This window comes from Marmota flaviventris, chromosome 17 (genome assembly GCF_047511675.1).
Source record: "Marmota flaviventris isolate mMarFla1 chromosome 17, mMarFla1.hap1, whole genome shotgun sequence".
NCBI lineage: Eukaryota > Metazoa > Chordata > Mammalia > Rodentia > Sciuridae > Marmota > Marmota flaviventris.
The window spans coordinates 29315078-29335069 of record NC_092514.1 but is presented as its reverse complement, the minus strand read 5'-3'; the positions used below and the strand labels follow the sequence as shown (position 1 = coordinate 29335069).

At 52.5% G+C, this 19992-nt stretch overlaps 1 protein-coding gene across 6 annotated transcripts in view; it reads right to left on the bottom strand.

Moving 5' to 3' along the window:
* The window catches only part of Atp2a3 (ATPase sarcoplasmic/endoplasmic reticulum Ca2+ transporting 3), a 50224-nt gene extending 30232 nt beyond the window's left edge, over window positions 1-19992 (bottom strand). For 3 of the 6 annotated variants that reach the window (XM_027922583.2, XM_027922584.2, XM_027922585.2), the window contains exon 1: window positions 2219-2480. In XM_027922583.2, the coding sequence (XP_027778384.1) occupies window positions 2219-2336 (118 nt within the window). In that variant the 5' untranslated portion in view covers window positions 2337-2480. Of the gene's footprint in view, window positions 1-2218; window positions 2485-19973 lie in introns of those variants that run through there. The other 3 variants (XM_071603312.1, XM_027922587.3, XM_027922586.2) reach the window with 3 other exon arrangements.

Below are 19992 nucleotides of genomic sequence, written 5' to 3'. Positions count from 1 at the left end.
CCCAAAAGCTGTGCAGGTAGCACCTAGAGGACACACAAGCCTCATCCACAGGCCGTGGAGCACAGGGCAGTAAGGGGCAGCTGGCTTCCCTCTGCTCACTTCCAGAGGCCTGGAATGGTTCCTGAGGAAGAAGCACCAGAGATGTGAGGGAAGAGCCCTCTGAGGCCTCTTAGGGTCTGAGGACAAAACTGGTATAGATGCTGCCACACCAGGGTCCCCGAGCCTACAGAACCTGTGATCTTTTACACATAGGTAAACTGAGGCCCAGAGAGGAGTAGGCATCTGTGCTAAGTCCACTACAATCCTGTGTGATCTTGCCAAGTTGTTTAAACTTCTGGTGCCTCAGTTACCTCCTTTCTAAAATAAAGATGACAATAGCCCCAACATCTGAGTTGTTTGGAGAAAGAAATGAAATGATAGATGAAAAAGTGCTGAGAACAGTGCCTAGCACATAGTAAGTGCTCAGTGAGCATCAGCTTTTATTACTAATACTAGCAAAGTACAGAGGAACCAGGGGAACCTAACAATGTCCCCATTTTCCTACCACATCAACACATACCCGCCTACCTGTGGATCTATACACCACGCCCATCACCTCACACAGATGGTGAGGGGCCAGAGCACTCCAGGATCCCCTCACCCAGACAAAACTACACAGGGGCAGGAGACTAGGGACTACACTGTCAGTTCCTCCTCTGCTGGACCCCTGAAGACAAGAGAGCTAGAAAGGACAGGAACCTTGGCCAGGGTCATGCAAGGGCAGAATGTGTGAGATTCTGGAAATGGAAGGGAGGGCTGGATCTCCAGCTTCCCTTGGGAATCAAGATTCCCAAGCTGGACCACAGCGATACCAAAAAGGCTGTGGGAGCCCAGACCTGCCTACAGGGATTCCCACCCTACCCCAGAGCCAGGGGGCAGTTCCTGCTACCCTGTTCTCCTGCAGCGAAGGACACCCTCCCTGCCAAGTCATTAATGGGGGATATTAAATAATATTTATCTCCCCAGTTCCTCCCACAGCTCAACTAAATATAGCAACTATTTTTTTTGAAAAAGGATTTCTGCTCCAGAAAGATAATATTTATATAAGAGGTGGTTTTCATAAACCAATACAGAACTGAAGCAACCTTTCTGACAGCAATGTGTAATTTCCAAGCCAGCCCTGAGCACAGGGACACAGGCCAGAGCACCCTCCCCTCCAACTGACTGGGAACCCCAAAGGATGAGACCCCAAATCCCAAAACTACACAGGCTCAGGCAATACGTTGGGGATGGAAGCAACTTTTCTTTCTGGTCCCCTCACACTCTACCAGGTGCTGTGAGGGTAGCAGATCCTGCCTGGAAGGGACGCAGTCAAGAGACTTCCATCCTCAGGAGCCTCCAAATGTGCTGGGCCTCATTTGGATAGTACCAGGAGGCGTTTGCCCATTGCCTTAGCAAAAAAAAGAAGAATCCCCCACTTCTTTGAAGGCGATGAGGAAGAACCCATTTCTCTCCCACGCAAACTGCAAAAGCAGGAAGGCTCCCTTGGTGCCCAAGATGGGCAGGCACCACTCCAGGTCACCCAGCCTCTGGCAACTCTCTGGGACCTCCAGTCGGCCAGCCCAGGAAGATGGGTCTCTGGCCCCAGCAGTTCAAAGCCCCCAACGACTCCTGCCAGCTACATCCGCTTGGGGTTGCAGAAAGAGGAAGACCTGGGGGTGGAGGTGGGGGTGGGGGCACCACGGCCGCTAGCCTACAAGCTGCACCTACTTGAGGGTTTTACTGCGCCCTGAGGGGAGACCCCTGGATCGGCTAGGAGGCTGGACTTCAGAGTGCTCGGCCGGTTCCCGGCCAGCAGGTCTCAGTGTCTGCTGCACCTGCATGATACCCGCGGGTCGCAGCGCGGCGCGGGGTTCCAGCTTGGACTGCGAATGAGGCTGGCTAAGGCTTGCAGAAATGGATGGGACCGCACCGCAGCAAGAAGCCTGGAAGGACCCAGCGCGGAGGGGGTGGCAGGCGTCGGTCCCCTAAGCCGGAACCCGCCCCCACCCCCTCGAAGGTGGCCGCGCAGCCCAGCCGGGTGCCCCAAGAGCATCTGCGGAGGTTTCCGGAGCCCTCACTTCCTGCCCGCCCGCGGGGACCTAGATCTTGGAGGGAGAGCACCGCCTGGCCGCGGGGCAAGGGGTCTGAGACTGAGGCGCGCGCGGCCCCCGCTCCCCGGCCCGGCCCGCGCGCTCACCATTGGGGCCATAGCGCTCCCGCGCGCCGGTCACCTGCGCCGGGCTCAGGCCGCCCTCGGCTGTCACCGAGAAGTGGCGCAGCACGTCGGCGGCCGGGAGCAGGTGCGCCTCCTCCATGCCGCCCGCCCGGCCGTCTGCGCCCTCCAGGCCGCCTCTTCGCTGAGCTACTGCACCGGTCGCTGGGGGCTTGAGCCCGGGCGGGCGCCGCGCGAGGCCATGTCCGCGCTGGGACCTTCCCCGACGGCAGTGGCGGCAGCGGCCAAAGCCCGCGCCAGGATGCTGCGCCCCGGGCTCCCTCCCCGGGGCGGGGCGGCGCGGGACCCGCCCCCGCACTCACACCCCTTCCGGCCCCCTCCGAGCCTGGGGCCCCGCCTGCCGCGCCCCGGGGCGCCCAGCCCCGCCGCCTGCCCATTCTACAGAAGTGGGCACTGAGGCCTCTGGCGGGGCGAGCCCCAGCCGAGCCAGGGGCAGCTGAGGGCGCGTGGCCTGGGAGTGGTGTGGCGGTGGGGGCTCCATCCCTGTGCCTGCAGAGCTGGGGGAATGCTCAGTGCTGATCTAGGAGCTGCCACATTCACCTCCTTTCCTGTTCTCCTGGGGTGGAGGGGGGATGTGTTGCAAAATGGAGCTGTCCATAGAGGGGCGTCCTACTTCCCAACTCCAATTCAGCACAGTGTGACCCTGAATCTGGACGGAACCCAAAAGCCTTGAATAAGCCAGGGCTCCTCCAGAGGAAACCACCTGATGGTTTCCTCTTAGGATGTTTGCGCTTTCATTATTCTCCTAATGTGCAGCGATGAGCGGGTTATTCATCATACAACCAGAAAGACTAACAATGAATCAGTGGAGGAGAAGGTAGAGAAAACCAGACTTGTTACCTGGGACGCAAGCACACCCCTCTGCCCCTGCAGGAAACGTAGCTGCTGGGGTGATGGGTGTGTGTGTGTGCTCCTAGAAACACCTGAGGGGTGGGACCAAGGTCTCTACCCAGGGTCCTTGAGGAAAGTAACCCTGATCAAGGGAGGTAGGGGCACAGAGGGTCCCCCATTCCAGTGCTCACCCCCAGTGCGAGGAGAAGGAGTGCAGATCAGAGGAAGAAGATGCGGGAAGACAGAAACCACCCACCCAACCCAAAAAGGGAGCAAAGAGAGCAATCTGATCTTTACCCCTCCAGCCTGAGAGACTCATCCAGTCTTACCCCACCCCAATCCACCAAGCAGGCCTCCACTGTCCAGAGCTGCAGCCTCTGGGATCACCAAGGCTGCACAGGATCATTGATTCCAGGAGTGGCCTTCCTGGATAATAGCAACTGTACCCACCTCCTGATGCCCCCACCTGCAAGCCTCAAGTTCTAGCTATGTCTGACCTTGTGCGCCCGGTTTCTAGCTTTTGCTCAGGAAATAGGACTGGCTTCTCCTCCAATGTCTCTCCCTTTCTACACACTTGTGGTCAGGACTGGCTGGTCCACTTTGCCACTTTTCAAGGGTCACCCAGACTCCCTCATCCGTCCACATCACATCAGTCTGCTGCTGTGGAGATAGATTGAGGCTTGTTGTCTGGCTAAGAATCCTTTCAGCCCGGACGTTTTAGATCACAAGCCAATATCTCCGGATATCTCCACTGGTCCCTTTCCCTCCTCCCACCCCCTACAGTCTACAAAGTCCCATTGCATCCTTAAGTTGCTAGGAATAATGTCAGGCAGGATGAGGCTGAAGACAATGCCAGATAGCTCCCCACTACACACTTCTGTCTCAGACAATGTAGAGTCCTAGGCATTCAAGCAGCTGGAATACTCCTACCCCTCCAAACACATATATCCTGGGGTCTGAGAGCCCCTTTGCCAGCCCTGGGGATCTTAACCCTAAGCCTCTCCCTTTCCACCCCACCCTCTGCTGTGAGTTGGCATTTGCTAGAAGGTAGGGCCAGAAGACCTGATTGTTTGCTCTGGCAGGCTGGCCCATTTCCTTTTCTTCAGCCCACCCCACCCTACCTCCAAACCACCCCTGGACAGGCAAACAGTTGCTGGCAAGTGTGGCCCCCACCTGGAAGGCTGACACACCTGTCAGCATGCCTGCCTGCTCTGCTCCCTCCAAGCTCCACCAAATCACAGTCATTTTATACTCCAACTACCTGCCCAGTTGCTTGTGTGTCCCCAATTATGCCCTCTGTCCGCACCTAGACAAAGAGCTAGTGACAAGAACAATATGGTCACAGGAAGACTGTCCAAAGGACAGGTCTGTCTTCCCCACTTCCCAGATGCTATGGGCCCAGAGCTTCAGGCCTGACACCATCTCAGTTCTTCCCAACTACCCCACAGGACAGACAGAGGCAGAATGTATCATTCTCTGGAGCAGCCATGACTGTCTGCTTTATGTGCCAAGACAGAGGAAAGGTAGGTCTTCCCCAGAAGAATTTGAATACTTAGTGAAGAGGGTGTTACAGGTAATCAAAAGCAGCCTGAGTTGCCAGGCATGATGGTGCACACCTGTAATCCCAGATACTTAGGAGGCTTAGCTAGGATAGTTGAAATTTTGAGGCTAGCCTCAAAAGTTAGCAAGACCATGCCTCAAAATAAAGTTTTAAAAAAAGGGCTGGAGATGTAGCTCAGTGGTAGAGCACCCCTGGTTTTAATTCCCAGCATCCCAAACAAAACAAAAAACACAAAAAGAACAGCCTCATCTGGGTGCAGTGGTGCATGCCTATAATCCTAGTGGCTAGGGAGGCTGAAGCAGGAGGATTGCAAATTGGAGGCCAGCCTCATCAACTTAGTGAGGCCCTAAGCAACTTTAACAAGACTGTCTCAAACTCAAAAAATTAAAAGGGTTGTGGCTCAGTGGTTAAGGGCCCTTGGGTTCAATCCCTGGTACAAACAAACAAACATAGTTCTGTGTTTGGGGGCTAAAGAAGGCCTCTTGGGAGTCAGCCTGAGCTGCTCATGTAATTTCTGACCCCTGCCAAATAGACAGTGGAGGCCCTGACCCAGAGTAGGTCAGCCACGAGAAGGTTTGCTGGCCCAAGCTGACTCCTTGCTGATATCCTAAGCTTTGGGCCAGAGATTGTTTCTGGAGGGCACTGGTGTTTGGACCAGAGTTAGAGGGTCAGCTCAATATCATATCAAGTGGGACAGAAGGAGAGCAAAGGAAAGTCAAGTGCACAAGGAACAGGGAGTTGAGACAAAACTTCCAGTGGGGGAGAGAGGGATGGGGAGAGACGCTGCCTTGTGGCACCCAGTTTCCTCAAAGGCTTTACTGAACTTCTCCTTGTGGTTCCCCAGATTTCATGGAGCATACTGTTGTGCCCTTCCCAGAGAATGGCCTGTTTTTGAGCAGTTTCTTGGGGATTTGTTTAGTCGGTTATTGTAGCTAAAGGGCTGTGTCTAAAAATGGATCCAGCTTTAAACCTCTGCTAGGCTGTGTGGCCCAGGGCAAGGCACGTCACCCTTCGGAGCCTCACTTTGCTCATCTGCAATTATTAGTTAGGTTAACTTAACTGTCATAACAAAGTCACTCCAAAAATGTACAAAGGCATCCCAGTTTATTTCTCAGTGATGTAAAATCGGAAGCCCATTGTCAACTTAGTGGGGTAGTGATATGGAGACCCAGGCCCCTTCCCTTTTGTGGCTCTGCCATCTTCAATTTGATTGCAAGGTCACCACACTGCAGCAAGCCAGGAGAGGAAGAAAGAGGATGTCGATGATAATCAGGTTTTTATGGGCCAGTCCTGGAGGTGATGACATTATTTCCACTCACACTATATTGGCTAGAATTTAGTCATATGACCTTCCCTAACTGCAAAGGAAGCTGGGAAATGTAGTTCAGCTGTGCCCAGAAAGATGATGAAAAAGGGCTGGTAAACAGGTAAACAATCTCAAGCCAGACATGGATATAATAACAGCTCACTCCCAGGGTTCAAGAAATTGTTCCCACAGCCAGTGTCTATCCTTCTTTCTTGATTTTCATTTTGGGAATCTTCCTTTCCCCTCTCCATTCCCTTTGATTTCCATAGACCTGATCCCATTTCCTAGATCTAGAGGTGGGTGTATGACTCTGTCCTAGCCAATGAGAGGTCTCCAATTCCCTGGCCACAGAGATTGGTTTAGGAGGAGTGCAAGACCAAAAGCCAACCAATTAGAATGCCAACCTAGATTTTTCTTAGACTACTGGGGGAAATATTCTTATTCTATAAGTAAGGTGATAACTAAGCTGGCTGCTACAGTGGTTGGCAGCCATCTTGTCACCATAAGGGTAGAATTTGAATGTCAATAAATCCACTAAGAAGGAAACAGAAACAGAGAGAGGCAGGTTTCTGATTACGTTATGAGCCCTTGGATATCAGTTATGAGCCCTGACATCATCTGTCCTCTGTCTTTTCAGTTATATGAGTCAAAAAATTCCTTTTAGGGAATGTATTTGGGCTTCTGCTCTTTGAAAAAGAAAGAATTGGGCTGAAATAGCTGTTGGGAACTAACCAATGGATGTTTGGAAAGCACGGTATCTGGAAGTAGTTACAGACTCCACAGGTAGCTTCTGGCATTGTTATTATGGGAACTGGGGGGCAATGTGCTGTGGAGATTGAGGAATAGACAAGAGAGGGAGATGGAGAACCTGGGCCCAAGAAAGGAAGGTTTCCCAGAGGTCCCTGCTCTGGACAGGCCTTGTCTGTGGCTGGCACCTAGCCCAGCTCCTGATCTGCCTCAGGCTTGTCTGGGGCAGTCCTCCCTCTGCCTAGGGGCTTAGACCTATGACCTCCCTAGGGCAGGAGTCTCCAAGCCAGGTGGGGAAACTAATCTGTGATCAGAGACAGTGAGATCAACTCTCAACATGTGCCAGGCCCCATGCAGAACACTTTTCAAAAATAACCTCATCTTGTAGCTCAGTGGTAGAGTGGCACTTAGCATGTATGAGGCCCTGGGTTCACTCCCAGAACCACATGCAAAGAAGCCTCATTAAATCTTCACAACAACCCTTGTATAAGTATTGCTTAGGGCATCACTAAGTTGCTGAGGCTGCCCTTGAACTTGCCATGCTCCTGCCTCAACTTCCCAAGTTGCTGGGGCTGCAGGTATGTCCCACCATATCTGGCTGGAAAATCATTTTATCTTTGAACCTGAGCTTTGTGAGTGAAGTCTGATGGCTGGCTGTATGTGTGGTAGGAGCACAGAAGACACATATAATATACCACCTCATTTACTTAACATGTTCTTGCTGCTCTGTGAGCACAGAACTCTGGTGGACTCTGATGTATGGGAATTCGGTGATTCCAATCGAGTCCAAGGAAAGTGCAGCCACATCTAGAGCTGGGGCCAGTGCTGGCAGCTTCGGGCAGTGCTTTCTGTCTGAACCAGAACTTGTTTCATGCAGGAAGAAGACATCAGTGCTCTAAAAAATGCAATTCCTATTTGCTCTTACATTACTTTCCTGAGTTAATCAACCACTTGCATTAAAAATGGTGCCACAAGCCAGGTGCGATGACACATGACTTGAGAGGCTGAGACAGGAGGATTGTGAGTTCAAGGCTATTTAATGAGACCCTGTCTCAAAATTTTAAAAAATAAAATAAAAAGGACTGGGCACGTTGCTTACCACAGTCTGGCTGGGCACAAAATCACGAGCCACTCAAGCAGGAACAAGCTTTATTTCCAAAACCTCCCGTGAATCTCACACACGCGGCCTTCTCCCGGGACACACTACACCAACCGGAAATCCCTCCTCCGGAATTCCCTCCTACCGCACTTCCCCAACCAATGGGAACTCTCCAGGAGCTCCAAAGTAGCAGGCCCGAGGCGGACAGCAGGGGTCTAATCTCCAATTGAATGCACATCTTAACATAATCATTATCATCTCAATGGCTTGCTGGCGTCACCTTTCAACCAAAAATGCCATGCGTCATTCCTACTTGGCTATGGCTCTAAGCAGTGTAAAGCTCTCCTGGGGTCAACCCCCAATACCAAAAAAAAAAAAAAAAATCCCAGCAACTTTGGGAGGCTGAGGTAGGAGGATTACAAGTTCAAGGTCAACCTGGACAACTTAGGGAGACCCTGTTGCAAAATAAAAAGGGTTGGGTATGTACTCAGTGGTAGAGCATACCTGGGTTCAGCCACAAAAACAAAAACAAGAACCAAAACAATCCACCATAAGAAGTTGAGAGAGATTAAAGAAAAGCATTATATCTTAATGTCTTTATTGGTCCTTTTTGTTTTTCCCGTTTCTTAAGTGGGAATCCCATTGCACTGGGTCTCCAAAATTGTATAGCCTGCCCTCTTTGCATTTTACACAGGAACAAAGTTTTGGAGTGGCTCAGAGAGCCTAGGGGACTTTCCCAAGAGCACTCGGCTGAGACTCCTGCCTGCCTGCAATCTCTCCAAAAGCACAAGTTCAGTGGAGATTAGAATGGGCTCCATGCCCCCTGCTCCTACTTACTATCATTGCCCAAACCCAGCCTCCATCTTCTATCTGAGGTTGGGCCTTTCCACAGCCTCCTCCATGGCCTCCCTACCTCTAGACTTACCTCTGGTATAGGAACATTGGTTCACTGAGAAGGTGCTTTCATTACTTCATTCCTGTGCTTAAGAGACTCCTTAGCTCCCTAGTACTGGCAGGACTAAATCCAAACACTTGCACCTAGCAATTGAAGTCCTTTAGCTATTGGTGCCTACCACAGCCAGGTCTCCTCAAACTGTCTCCTCAAACCTTCCCAAACTGCCCTGGCACATTCTAGCTTCATCCATTTGTCTATACTCTTCCTCTGGCCTAGGTTGCTCTTCCAGCTTTCTCTCCCTAAAATTTCTCCCCACTTTGGAAGCTCATTTCACTGGCCACCCTCACCTTGCATATTCACTCTCTTCCCTGCACAGTTTTTTACCCCCTCCCCTGTACTGGGGATTGAACCCAGGGGTGCCTAACCACTGAGCCACATCCCCATCCCTTTGCTACATTGCTTAGGGATTTGCTAATTGCTGAGCTGACTTTGAAGAAATCCTCCTGCCTCAGCCTCCAGAGCTGCTGGGATTACAGGTGCGTGCCACTGAGCCCAACTCTTCCCTATGTGCTTTTGACTGGTTCTGAATGAGACCCCTAGAAGACCCCCAGAGAGCAAGTCCTATTTCCCTGATGTACACAGGGGAAGCTGAGACCCAGGAGGAGAAATAGATTGAAGCTGTGGTGTGGAGCCTGGTAGGCTGAGGCAGAGCTTGGACAAAATTCACTGTTTTTATGAATCACAAATAACCAGTCTGGGGGATAGCTCAGTGGTAGAGCACTTGCCTAGCAATGTACAAGGTCCTGGGTTTGAGCCCCAGCACCACCAAAAAAAAAAAAAAGAGAGAGAGAGAGACTCAACTTATGAGCTGGGCTTTTGGTGCACACCTATAATCCTAATGACACATGACGCTAAGGCAGGAGGATCACAAGTTCAAGGTTGCCACCTGTGCAATTCAATGAGATACTATCTCAAAATAAAAAATGGAAAGGGCTGGGGATGTAGCTCAGTAGTTGAGCACCCCTGGGTTCAATCCCAAGCACTGGGGGCATGAGGCTGGGTGGAGAAACCAACTACACATGAGAACAGACTGCAGTGTGTGCGGCCAGTGTGCCTTGAGAACTTGGCGGATGAAGAGGGGATGACTTCTCCTAGTCAGGGAGACCAGAAGAGACTCTCTGGAGGGAGTGACACTTTTGAAGGCTAAAGGAACAAAGTTGACGTGGCCACGAGGCCTCTGGGGTTTATTGTGTCAGTGTGGGTAGTGTACGTGGCTGGGCAGCCTCTGCCCTGGGAGAGGCAGAGAGGCCAGGGTTGTCTCCACTGCCCCGCTTTGGTTTGTAAATGAGTTTGAATCAAAATGCAAACAGTGCAACAGGGCGTGGTGGTTTGGGCCGATAATCCCAGAGGCTGAGCCAGGAGGATCATAAATTCGAGGTCTGCGTGGGCATCTTAGTGAGACCCCCCTTCAAAATAGAAAATAAAAAGAGCTGGGGATGTAGTTCACTGGTAGAGTCGTGAGCTGGTTCAATGCCCAGAACTGTAAAAATAAAATAATACAGAATTTTTTTTTTTTAAATTGTAAACATCCCTCTAGGCTTAGAAACCTGACTGTATCTTTTAGGGGTTACTAGGACTCAGTGAGCTTGTGTCCCAGGCATTCTAAGACCCTATTCTGAGTCTACTCCTCCTGCTGTGGGGAAGCCCTCTGCTCCCCACTGTCCAGAGCAGGGGACTCCCCCCTTAAGGACTTTGTTTAAGTCTTTCAGGCTTGGGAACCCTGTGCAAGGCCCTGACATACCCCTATCCATCCTCCTGGGCTCCCCAGCTCTCCTCACACCTTTTCCTCCAACCCCTCCCAAGAGTCCTCCCCCGCCCCACCCTCCTGGGCTCCTCTTAGTCTGACCCCATCCCACCATTCAGCCCTAGAGCCACTTCCCCATGTTCCCCCACCCTGTTCTCACCACTTCCTGCCTCTTCTGGGGGCCTCCCTGGGGCCACATCTCACAGTAGGAAGCTCCCACCTCTGGGGTCTCTCCTGGGAACACCCCTCCACCATCCAGCCAGCTGATTCCACCCTCCCTGATCCTTGAGGCCAGTAGCGCTCCCGATGCCCCAAGTGACCCCACTAGCCTCCAGCACCCTGGGTGTTCATCATCGCTCTGCGCTTCTGCCTCTGCGGCCAGACACCCTTGAGGTTGTGTCGCCTGGTCTGACTCATCGCGGTTCCCAGGCATGTCAGGAGGGTGTCTGCTGAAGGGCTGAGCTGCTGTGGGAAGTCCCAGAGGAGACACTCCTCCTGCACAGAGCTCACAGGGCCTTCTGGGGACAGAGCAGGCACGCAGGGCCCCTTGGCTAGCCCAGGGCACCTTTCCAATTTGGCACAAGGGGACTTGCCCCTTCCCTTCGCATCCACCACTACAGGAACACCCTGCAGGATGGGGCTGGGAGCTTCAGCCAGGCTGCATGCTCCTCAGCTCCTTGAGGCAACTTCCTGTCCTCATCCCCTTATCTTCCCGGCCAGACCAAGGAGAGGAAGTTGCCCTCTCCCTCCCAATGGTGGACAGAGACCCCCCTGGACCTCAGGAAGGGGCAGTGTGTCATGTAAGGCTGGGCCTGCCCCTTCCAGGCCTGCCTCCTCTTTCTGCTGCAACCACAGTTATCCTCTTAAAATAGCCATGAGGCACTCACCTGCTCAAGTGCCTTCCATGGCTCCCTATGGCCTTCCCAGGTAGGATCAAGTCCATAGCTTGTCCTTAAGGCTGACTTGCCAGCCTTACCTTGTACCCTTGCCCTTCCACCACCCCAGACTCTGGTCTCATTGACCTCTCTTCTCTGTACTTCCTCCTCCAAGACTTCCTCCCTCCTTGCCTTTGGCCATGTTATTACTTGTACTTAGAAAGTCATTCTTCTCATGTTTATGTGTCTAAACACTCCTCATTCTTCACAGTCCTCTCCAAGAAGTCCTCTTGCTCTCTCAGGAATCTCCTCAGCAATCCAGCATTTGTGTGAATTTGCCAGAATCTGCAGCCTCCAAACCACACATCTCTCCCACCTGAATCATCAGGAGGCCTCTACAGCACAGCTGGGGCACAAGGTCACTATACAGTTACCCTCTAGGCTGGGAACCTCCTGAGGCAGGAGATGGGTCTGAAGCACTGAGGGCTGCATCTCAGTGTCCACTCAGCCCCTGGGCTTCCCTTTACTAGACCCTCAAAAATATTGCTTAAATGAACACTATTCTAGCCAACGCAATAAAACAAGAAAAGCAAATGAAGTACAAATACTGGGAAGTGAAAGAACAAATGAACATCTGCTTCTCTAAGCTCATGCCCTTCTTACCACTGGATGCATTAGACTTAGGGATCCTATCATGAGCTCAGGGAGAGCCTGGAATCTGCCCACTGCCACACAGTGCCTTGGGCTCCCTCCTAGCTCTGTGCCACTCTACCTGCTGCAACATCAGCCACAGTTAAGCAGTCTCTAGGCTAACCTTGTGCCATGATTATCAGCACCTTGGCCATGAGAGCCAAGGCCCTGCCTGTCAGGGAGCGGGCTGTTGCTCCAGGCTGAGCCTGACCAATTTACCTGCAGGGGCCTCAGCAGTAGTGGATTCTAAGCAGATAAAACACAAAATCCCTATTTGCTTTGTAAATTGTTACAAACAACCAAGCTTGTAAACCTTAAGGCACAATTTGAAAAGGAATTTGAGATCTGGAATGTGGAAGAGGCTCCTTTCAGACACCTGAGGGTAAGGTTCATCTTGGTTAGACCCTGGGCATGGAGGCCATCCCTGCCCCCAGTGTATAGGGGCAGAGCTGGGGGCTGGGCTGTTGGTTCAACCTTATACAGAGGGTACTTCTAGGCCTGTGACTGGCCTAGAGTGGTTAGCCAGTCCTCAAGCCAGGCTGGGTCCTCCTGGGTACCACACTGGCTGTGGAAGTCTGGGAAAGCCCCTTCCCTGCTGCCCCCAGGTCATCTGGCTGCTGGGGTGAGATAGACCAGTATCTGGAATTTATGATTTCTGATAGGAACTTGCTCCTATGGCCCACTAGGACAAAATAACAGGTGACCCAGGCCCTCCCTTTGGCTCTCAGGCTGGGAGCAGTAGAAAAACTCAGGTCCCTATTTGTGGGCACCCAATCCCGCCCCCCCCCGCACCAGTCATGGCCTCCATGTCAATGCTGGCCTGTTCTCTACCTTCTTGAAGCCCAGCTGTTCTGACTTTCCTCCCTTGGTGCCCTTTGGGCCTTCTCATTCAGCGGTGCCAGGTCCCCGCCCTGGTGTTCCCTGTGTGGGCAGCTGGCCCGGCTCCCCGGGGATATCCTGCCATTGTGGCCCAGCGCCTAGACTTGCGTCTTCCAGTCCAGCCCCATTGCTCTGGGTCCTTTCCAGGTCCCCAGGTGGGGCTTGGGAGCCCAGAGAGTGGGGAAAGTTGGCAAAGGCACCAGATCCCCAGCATGGCAGAGCCCAGCCCGGTATCCAAGACATCTGATGGCTGGGCCCTGGCCAGCCTGGGGAGATGGGAGGCCGGGCTCTCAAACCCAGAGCTGGCCCTGTGGGTGACCTTGGCATGTCCTCTACCTTCCTGGGCTCCCTCCCGGAGGCCCTGACTCACGGCAAACCCCGCCCAGGCCCAGGAAACCAAGGGAATCTGTGTTAGCAGTGAGCATGGTCACTCCCGGGTGGTTGGGTGACCTGCATGTCACTGGGTTTCTGGGTAGGCAGGGACTTTCAGTCACCTCGCTTCTAACAACTGCACTTCACGAAAATGCCCAAATTTGCAAGTTGAGTTGTATTTGCCTCAAATTCCCTGGAGCTACACCCCTAATTTGCATACCCAAATCAAACTTCTGTCACAAAGGCAGCAGCTGGGGTGGAGGGAAGGATGTTACCCCAGGGGCCTGAGGGTAGGAAGTGATGATAGCTAACAGGAAGGACCTCCTCAGCCTCCTTGCTGGTGCAGACTCCAGTAGAAGCGCTTTGCTCTTTAGGAGGGCAGGGTCTGTTTTGCCCAAGGAGGCCAGAGTCACACACTGGGGCCTGGTAAGGTGGGGAGTTCAACCCTGGCCTTCTGGCTCCAGAACCCAGGCTTTTAACCATGCCATTAATAGCACAGGTGCCCTCCGGCTGGCCCCAGGTCACCTCGATGTACAGGGCAGGGCTTGTATCCTGGCTCTGGCTTCAAAGGCCCTGCTCTGGGCCACTGAGTTACATGGTCTGGGGGGAGATCTGAGGAGGCCCCTGGACCTCCTTGGCTCCCAAGATGACCTCTATACCCTCTTCAAGGCTCCAAGGTCTCTACCAGTCACCTATGGCTAGGAAAGAAACTCCACCTGAGCTGCCCACAGGTTCTGGTTGCACTTTGTGACCTTGGACAGGGGACTTCACCTCTGAGCCTCTCATTATAAAACAGACAGTGTAGTAGTCTCAGTCCCATGGGATCATCCTGAGAGCTAAATGAGGGAGAGTCAGCGAGGGGTCCCGGCCACCTGCAGAGATGCAATGACCATCTTGTTCTTGGGCTCATTCCCAAGGACCTACCCTGGCTCTGGCCTCTGTTATCCAGGACTCTCTGCCTCTGATCAGACTGTCTGTGACCTGACCAGGAAGCTGGCCAAGGGCAATACCCACCCAGATCCTGGAGGCAAGCAGCCAACAAGCAGCAACAAAGAACTTTCCATACCTCCGCAGTCCATGAGGAACTGACACTCTTCAAGCCTCAATTGGTCTTTCACCCTCCTCTCCTTCCCCCAAATTTCCATCATTGGTGATATTTACATTGGAATCCTGCCCAGGACTTGGAGAACCCAGCATGGGTACGTGGAAAACAATACAGAAGGAAAGATAGGTGTAGTTTTTAAATGTAGTGTTGGCAAATTTGTCCTCTTGGCTTTGAAACACGTTACAAGGTAGCAAGTATCAAAACCAGACGGCTTTGTGCTTAAATCAGCTCAGAAGGCTTCTGTCAGCAAGACCCTGGCATGATACCTTGATAAAGATGGGGTCTCTTCACCCTTAAGAGGATAACGGTAGCCAGGCACGGTGGTGCATGCAAGTGCTCCCAGCAACTCAGGAGCCCGAGGCAGGATGATTGCAAGGCTAGCCCCAGCACCTTATGGAGACCCTGTCTCAGAGCTCTAGGATCTGGGGTGGTACACACCTAAGCAGCAGGTACCTAAGGCATGCAGTAGTGTACTTAAGAGCATGCACTTCAGATACAGGAGACAGTTCTGGGGTCAAGTCCCAATTAGCTACTAGCTTCATGATCCCAATTAGCTACTTCTAAGTCCCAATTAGCTACTTCTCATGATCTCGAGAATATTGCTAAATGTCTCTGTCTAGCTGAGTTGCATTATAATGGAAATAATAATAGGCCCCACCTCAGTGGACTATTGTAAAGTTTTTTTCCCCCCAGTACTGGGGATTGAACCCCGGGCATCACACATCCTAGGCAAGTGCTCGATCACTGAGCAACAGTCCGCCCAACAGATCTCTCTCTCTCTTTCTCTCTCTCTCTCTCTCTCACACACACACACACACACACACACACACTCTCTCTCTCTCTCTCTCTCACACACACACACACACAAACACACTCTCTCTCTCTCTCTCTCTCTCACACACACACACACACCTTTGACTAACAAAAATCTGAATTTGTTTCAGGTAGCAAAGTGCCCAGGCCCAGGGCATGAATCATGAGTAGTCTAAGTTAAATACCCATCCTCCTTGCTAGATCCTAGCTTTTCCAACCTTCCTGGCAGTTAAGAATGACCATGTCACACAGCTCTGGCCAATGAGGTATCAGGGGAAATTTGCCAGGGGTTTACTGGATAAAATCCAGAGAATGAAGCCTTTGCTTTTCCTCCTTCCTGCTTGTGAAAGTTTATGATGCTTGGAGGCTGCTGCAGCTGTTTTGTGGCCATGAGGCATCCAGCTTGAGGATGTGAAGCACACATAATGTTGTGTGAGCCAGAGGATGGGGGACATTGCTAAGCTGCAGAAAGACTGAAATTTCCAACCTCCAAACTTCTTGTTCTGAGAGATGATTTTAAATACCTTTATTTAAGGCCACTGGGATCTGAGTTGTTGGCTTCTTTTATCTGAATGCACTGCCAGGGATATAGGCCCTTAGCACCATATATGGCACCTGGTATGTACCCAATCAATATCAGCTGTGATCTCACAGAGACATCGCAGGACTTTCCATATTCATCTCTGCGCTCTTAGTAGACCGGGAGGAAGGATAGGTATCAATGCTGTGGGTGATTCCACACCCAATGAATGAGTGGACATAGCCATGATTCTGCTGCCCTGAGCATCTCCAAAGACCCCAGGATGTAGCGATGATCTCAGGTAGAATTGCTGCTGGACTCCCACCTGGCAGGAAAGCCAGTGAGGCTGGACCCACTGGCAGACAATGGCATCTTGTCCCCTCCTGTCCTGGAAGCCTTCAAGTTCATGTTGCCCACCCCTGTTTCTGCCTTATACTCCGACCTTGTAAACATTGGTGCTGTATTTGAATCAGAACCGTCAGAGGTGCCATTAACTCTGCTGGAGGCCACCGCTGGAGGGGAGCCAACAGACAAGGGCCACCCAGCAGAGGGCTCCCAGGGAGAACAAAGAAAGGAAGAGAGAGCAGCACAGCTCCCCTGCAACCCAGGGATTAATCACCGGCTTTATGAACGAATGCTCTTTTTTGCTACAACAGACCCGCCTGTGTCTTCAGACAGTGGATGATCTCGCCTACCCGGAGTTCACCCAGGTCTGGAGTGAAACCACCTGACTCCAGAGCCAGCAGCATTTTTGATTAAACAACAAAGGTGGAGGCCGGGTGGGGTTGCAGAGACCTGAGGATAAGCCCAGTCAAGATGAGTCATCTTGAGACCTTGGCCCCTAAGGCTTTTTGTCTAGCCTCCTGGTTTGCTTATATTCTTAAAGAAATTCTATAGTGGTGCTTAATTTAAAATTCTTTTTTTTTTTTTTTTGGGTCCTGGGAACAGAACCTCAGGTCTCACGTTTGCTGGGCAAGCTCTATTACTGAGCTCCAGCTCCAGCTCCAGCCCAGAGGAAGCTGGTGCTTGCTGCAGGGGGTGCTGGGACAATTTTCCTAGCCCTGCCCCAGGTCATATATGTCCATCCTCTGGTCTCCTGGGCTGAATCTGCTCTGGTTCTTCCCCTCTGACTCCAGGCCTGGCCAGATCTCAGTAAGTTTACCTTGCAACATCAGCCCCAGGGTTGAAGAGTAAGGTACCCACCAGAAGCCAAGTTGGGATAGTACGGACTTTGCTGGCCTGCCCCGCCCATGGACACTGCATGAGGAACCGCGTGTCAGTCAACCTTAGCCAGCCTGGACCTGCAGCCCCGGGCATCAAGGAGAAAGCTACTGGGTGCCTCTGTGCCTCTGCAGCTGAACAAGGACAGGTCACTATAAAACCCAAAGTCCCAGAGGCAAACATCCCTACCTGGGAACTTCCTGTCCTGCCCTTTAGCTGTGGAGGAGAGGTGCGGTCTTTCCTCTGGAGGGGGCTGCGGGCTGCAGGACTGGAGTGTGGCCTCTCCAGAGTGTGGCCTGTGTGGATGGCTGGAGGAGCACCTGTCCACTTGGGGAATGTACCTGGCTTCACTGTGACCCTAGGTGGGTACGGGGTCCCTTGCTCCATGCCGACCCACGCCCCTTCGTCCCTGTCTACTGTGACTCCACCAGCACACTCCTTGCCTTGGCTTCTCATTTAGAATGCACCTCTGCCGGGCAGAGGCCCAACAAACTCAACCTGGGGACCCGGAGGGACAGAAGAAGGTGAGGTATAGAGGAGGGAAGGCTGCCCCTGCAACATCACCTTGACCATGCTGCTGGGGACAGGAGCCTAGATCCCCTGAAGGGGCCATGAGCTCTGCTCTCCACCAGCCACTGCTGACCTCTGTCCCTGGGTGTGTCCTGCCTCTTGGGCATATCCTGCTCCATGGGAATGGGAATGGGGGCTACAGAACATTCAGACCCCCACCCTGCCCAGGGACAGACCCACCAACGTGTTCAGACAGATACCCAGATGACTCATGGTCCTCCACTTTCCCTCTGGGCAGCTTCTCTTCATGTCCCCAGATGCCCACGCTTAGGCAAAACCTGGCCTGGGAGTCAGGAGGCTCCCATTCCTGTCCACACCCAGGACCACAACCTGCTACGCAAATTCCGGTAGACACCAGCCCCTCTGGGCCTCAGTCTCCTGTCTTGCACAGGGGCAGGTGGTGGGGATGTATAGGTGGCCTCTGAGGTGCTTTCCTTCCAGTTCCAGGCCCTTAGGAATTCCAAAGGAAGAACAAAAGCCACTGAGTGCCCAGTGTTTTAGGCAGAAACTTGTGCTCTAAAGGAACCTTCTGCAGAGGATCCTGAACCTTCTGTGGCTGGGAGGGGGGTTCCGGGTGAGGCAGGGTGGGAGCAGAGCCTCACTTGTTTCCTCAGGATCCTGAGCAGACAGAACCCGCTGGGTGGCTGGGCTCTGGGTAGTCCCTGTAGCCTGTGACATCAGTGACCCTGCCAATACAACGGGATGGACAAGGAAGTGTCACTAGCCCTTTTAGTCTCACTCAGTTCAGGGCCTCAGGAAACCTCCCAGCTGTGCTTGGGCCACCTCCAGGGCAGCCAGGATCCCTGAGCCCACAGCCCAGTGGCCCCAGCTCCCAGCTGCCACACCTCTGCCCAGCCTGCCCCCTCCCTGGACCACCTCCTTGGTGCCCTTGGCCCCTTAGTGTTTCAGAAGGTCTAAGTGAGGAGGGAGTGACAGAGACCAGCAGGAGGCCAGCTCACCCCTGAGATCTTCCAGAGAAAAGGGTCCAGCAGAGTCTGAGCTTGACATGGACAGCCAGTCCCCTTTCCACTGCCCAGTTCAAACAGACTGAAGCACAGATGGGAAATCACAGGCTCAATTCACTGAAAGCTCCAGGGGATGGGTGGCTTCAGAAATGTCTGAAAAGAGTTCTCAAATTGTCTTAGAAACTAGGTGTGGGGATGTGCGCCTACGATCACAGCTACTCAGAAGGCTGAGGCAGGAGGATTGCGAATGTGAGGATACCCTGGGAAACTTAGGAGAGACTCTGTCTCAAAATAAAATGAAAAGGGCTGGGGATGTGGTTCAATAGTAGAGTACCCTTGGTTTAAATCCCCAGTACCGCAAAAACCAAAACTGAACTAAAACCAAAAAATTGTGTCTGAGAACTTGTCTTTGAGTTTGGGCTCTGTTTTCAGGGGGGTTCTTCCTTCATAGTGGTAAAATGGCTGCCAGCAGCTCCATTTCACAGCACACTTCAGTGGTCACCCCAGAGGAAGGAGGTTCTCTTTGCCAATCATTTTATCAACCTCTAACTTGAGTCTCATGTTGGGCCCTCAAGGGGTCAGGTCTTTTCCCACATCAGTCTCTTTACTGTTCCAGATGGCCACATGAACGCCTGCTCTAAGGCCAGAGGCGGGGACTCACCACCACAGAGTCCAGGTGCTGAGCAACAGGAACATGGTGGCTTCAGGATGGGAACATTCAGGTCAGAGATCCCCATTCATGGGTTCTAAATGAGGCCCCACAAAGAAAGGGCAGAGGCCACTGAGTACCCAGTCCCAGTCCCTGAGGTGGAGCAGCAGGTACACAGCCCTCAGGGAGGAGGCTTATGGCATAGGGTGTGCGGGGGACACACAGCAGCCAAAGTTGACGAGGGGATCAGGGAGGGCTTGTGGCCTGAGAGGACAAGTCCCTCCTGGTGGCCAGGAGCTTCTTGAGGGAAATGCTATTTGATCCTCATTCTTAGAAAGAGGAAGTGGTCGCTTCCCAAGAGAAGCTGACCTCATGCCCAAGCCTTGATGTGGCTCAGAGGCTGGACTGCTCCTATCTCACATGAGGGAGCGTGTTACAGCACAGCTTGCCTCTCTGCACTTCCATGCTCAATGTGAGGCATCATCCACTTCAACAAAGCTGTCCTTGGTACTGGGAGAGTGTCAGAAGCCTTATCTACTGAAAAAAAATTTATTTTTTTGCAATGCTGGGGAACAAATCCAGGGCCTCACATATGCAAGGGCTTTATCACTGAGCTACATTTTTTAAAAAATTTATTTTGGGACAGGGCTCTCTAAGTTACCCAAGTTGGCCTTGAACTTGTGCAGCTCCTGTCTCAGCCTCCCAAGTAGCTGGGATTACAGACGTATGCCACCAAGCCTGGCTTCCACTGAATCTAACTCTACTACCTCCCATGTGCTAATCCCTCCGTGTGCTGATAATAACCTTGTGTGCTTACCCATTGGGTGACAGGTCTC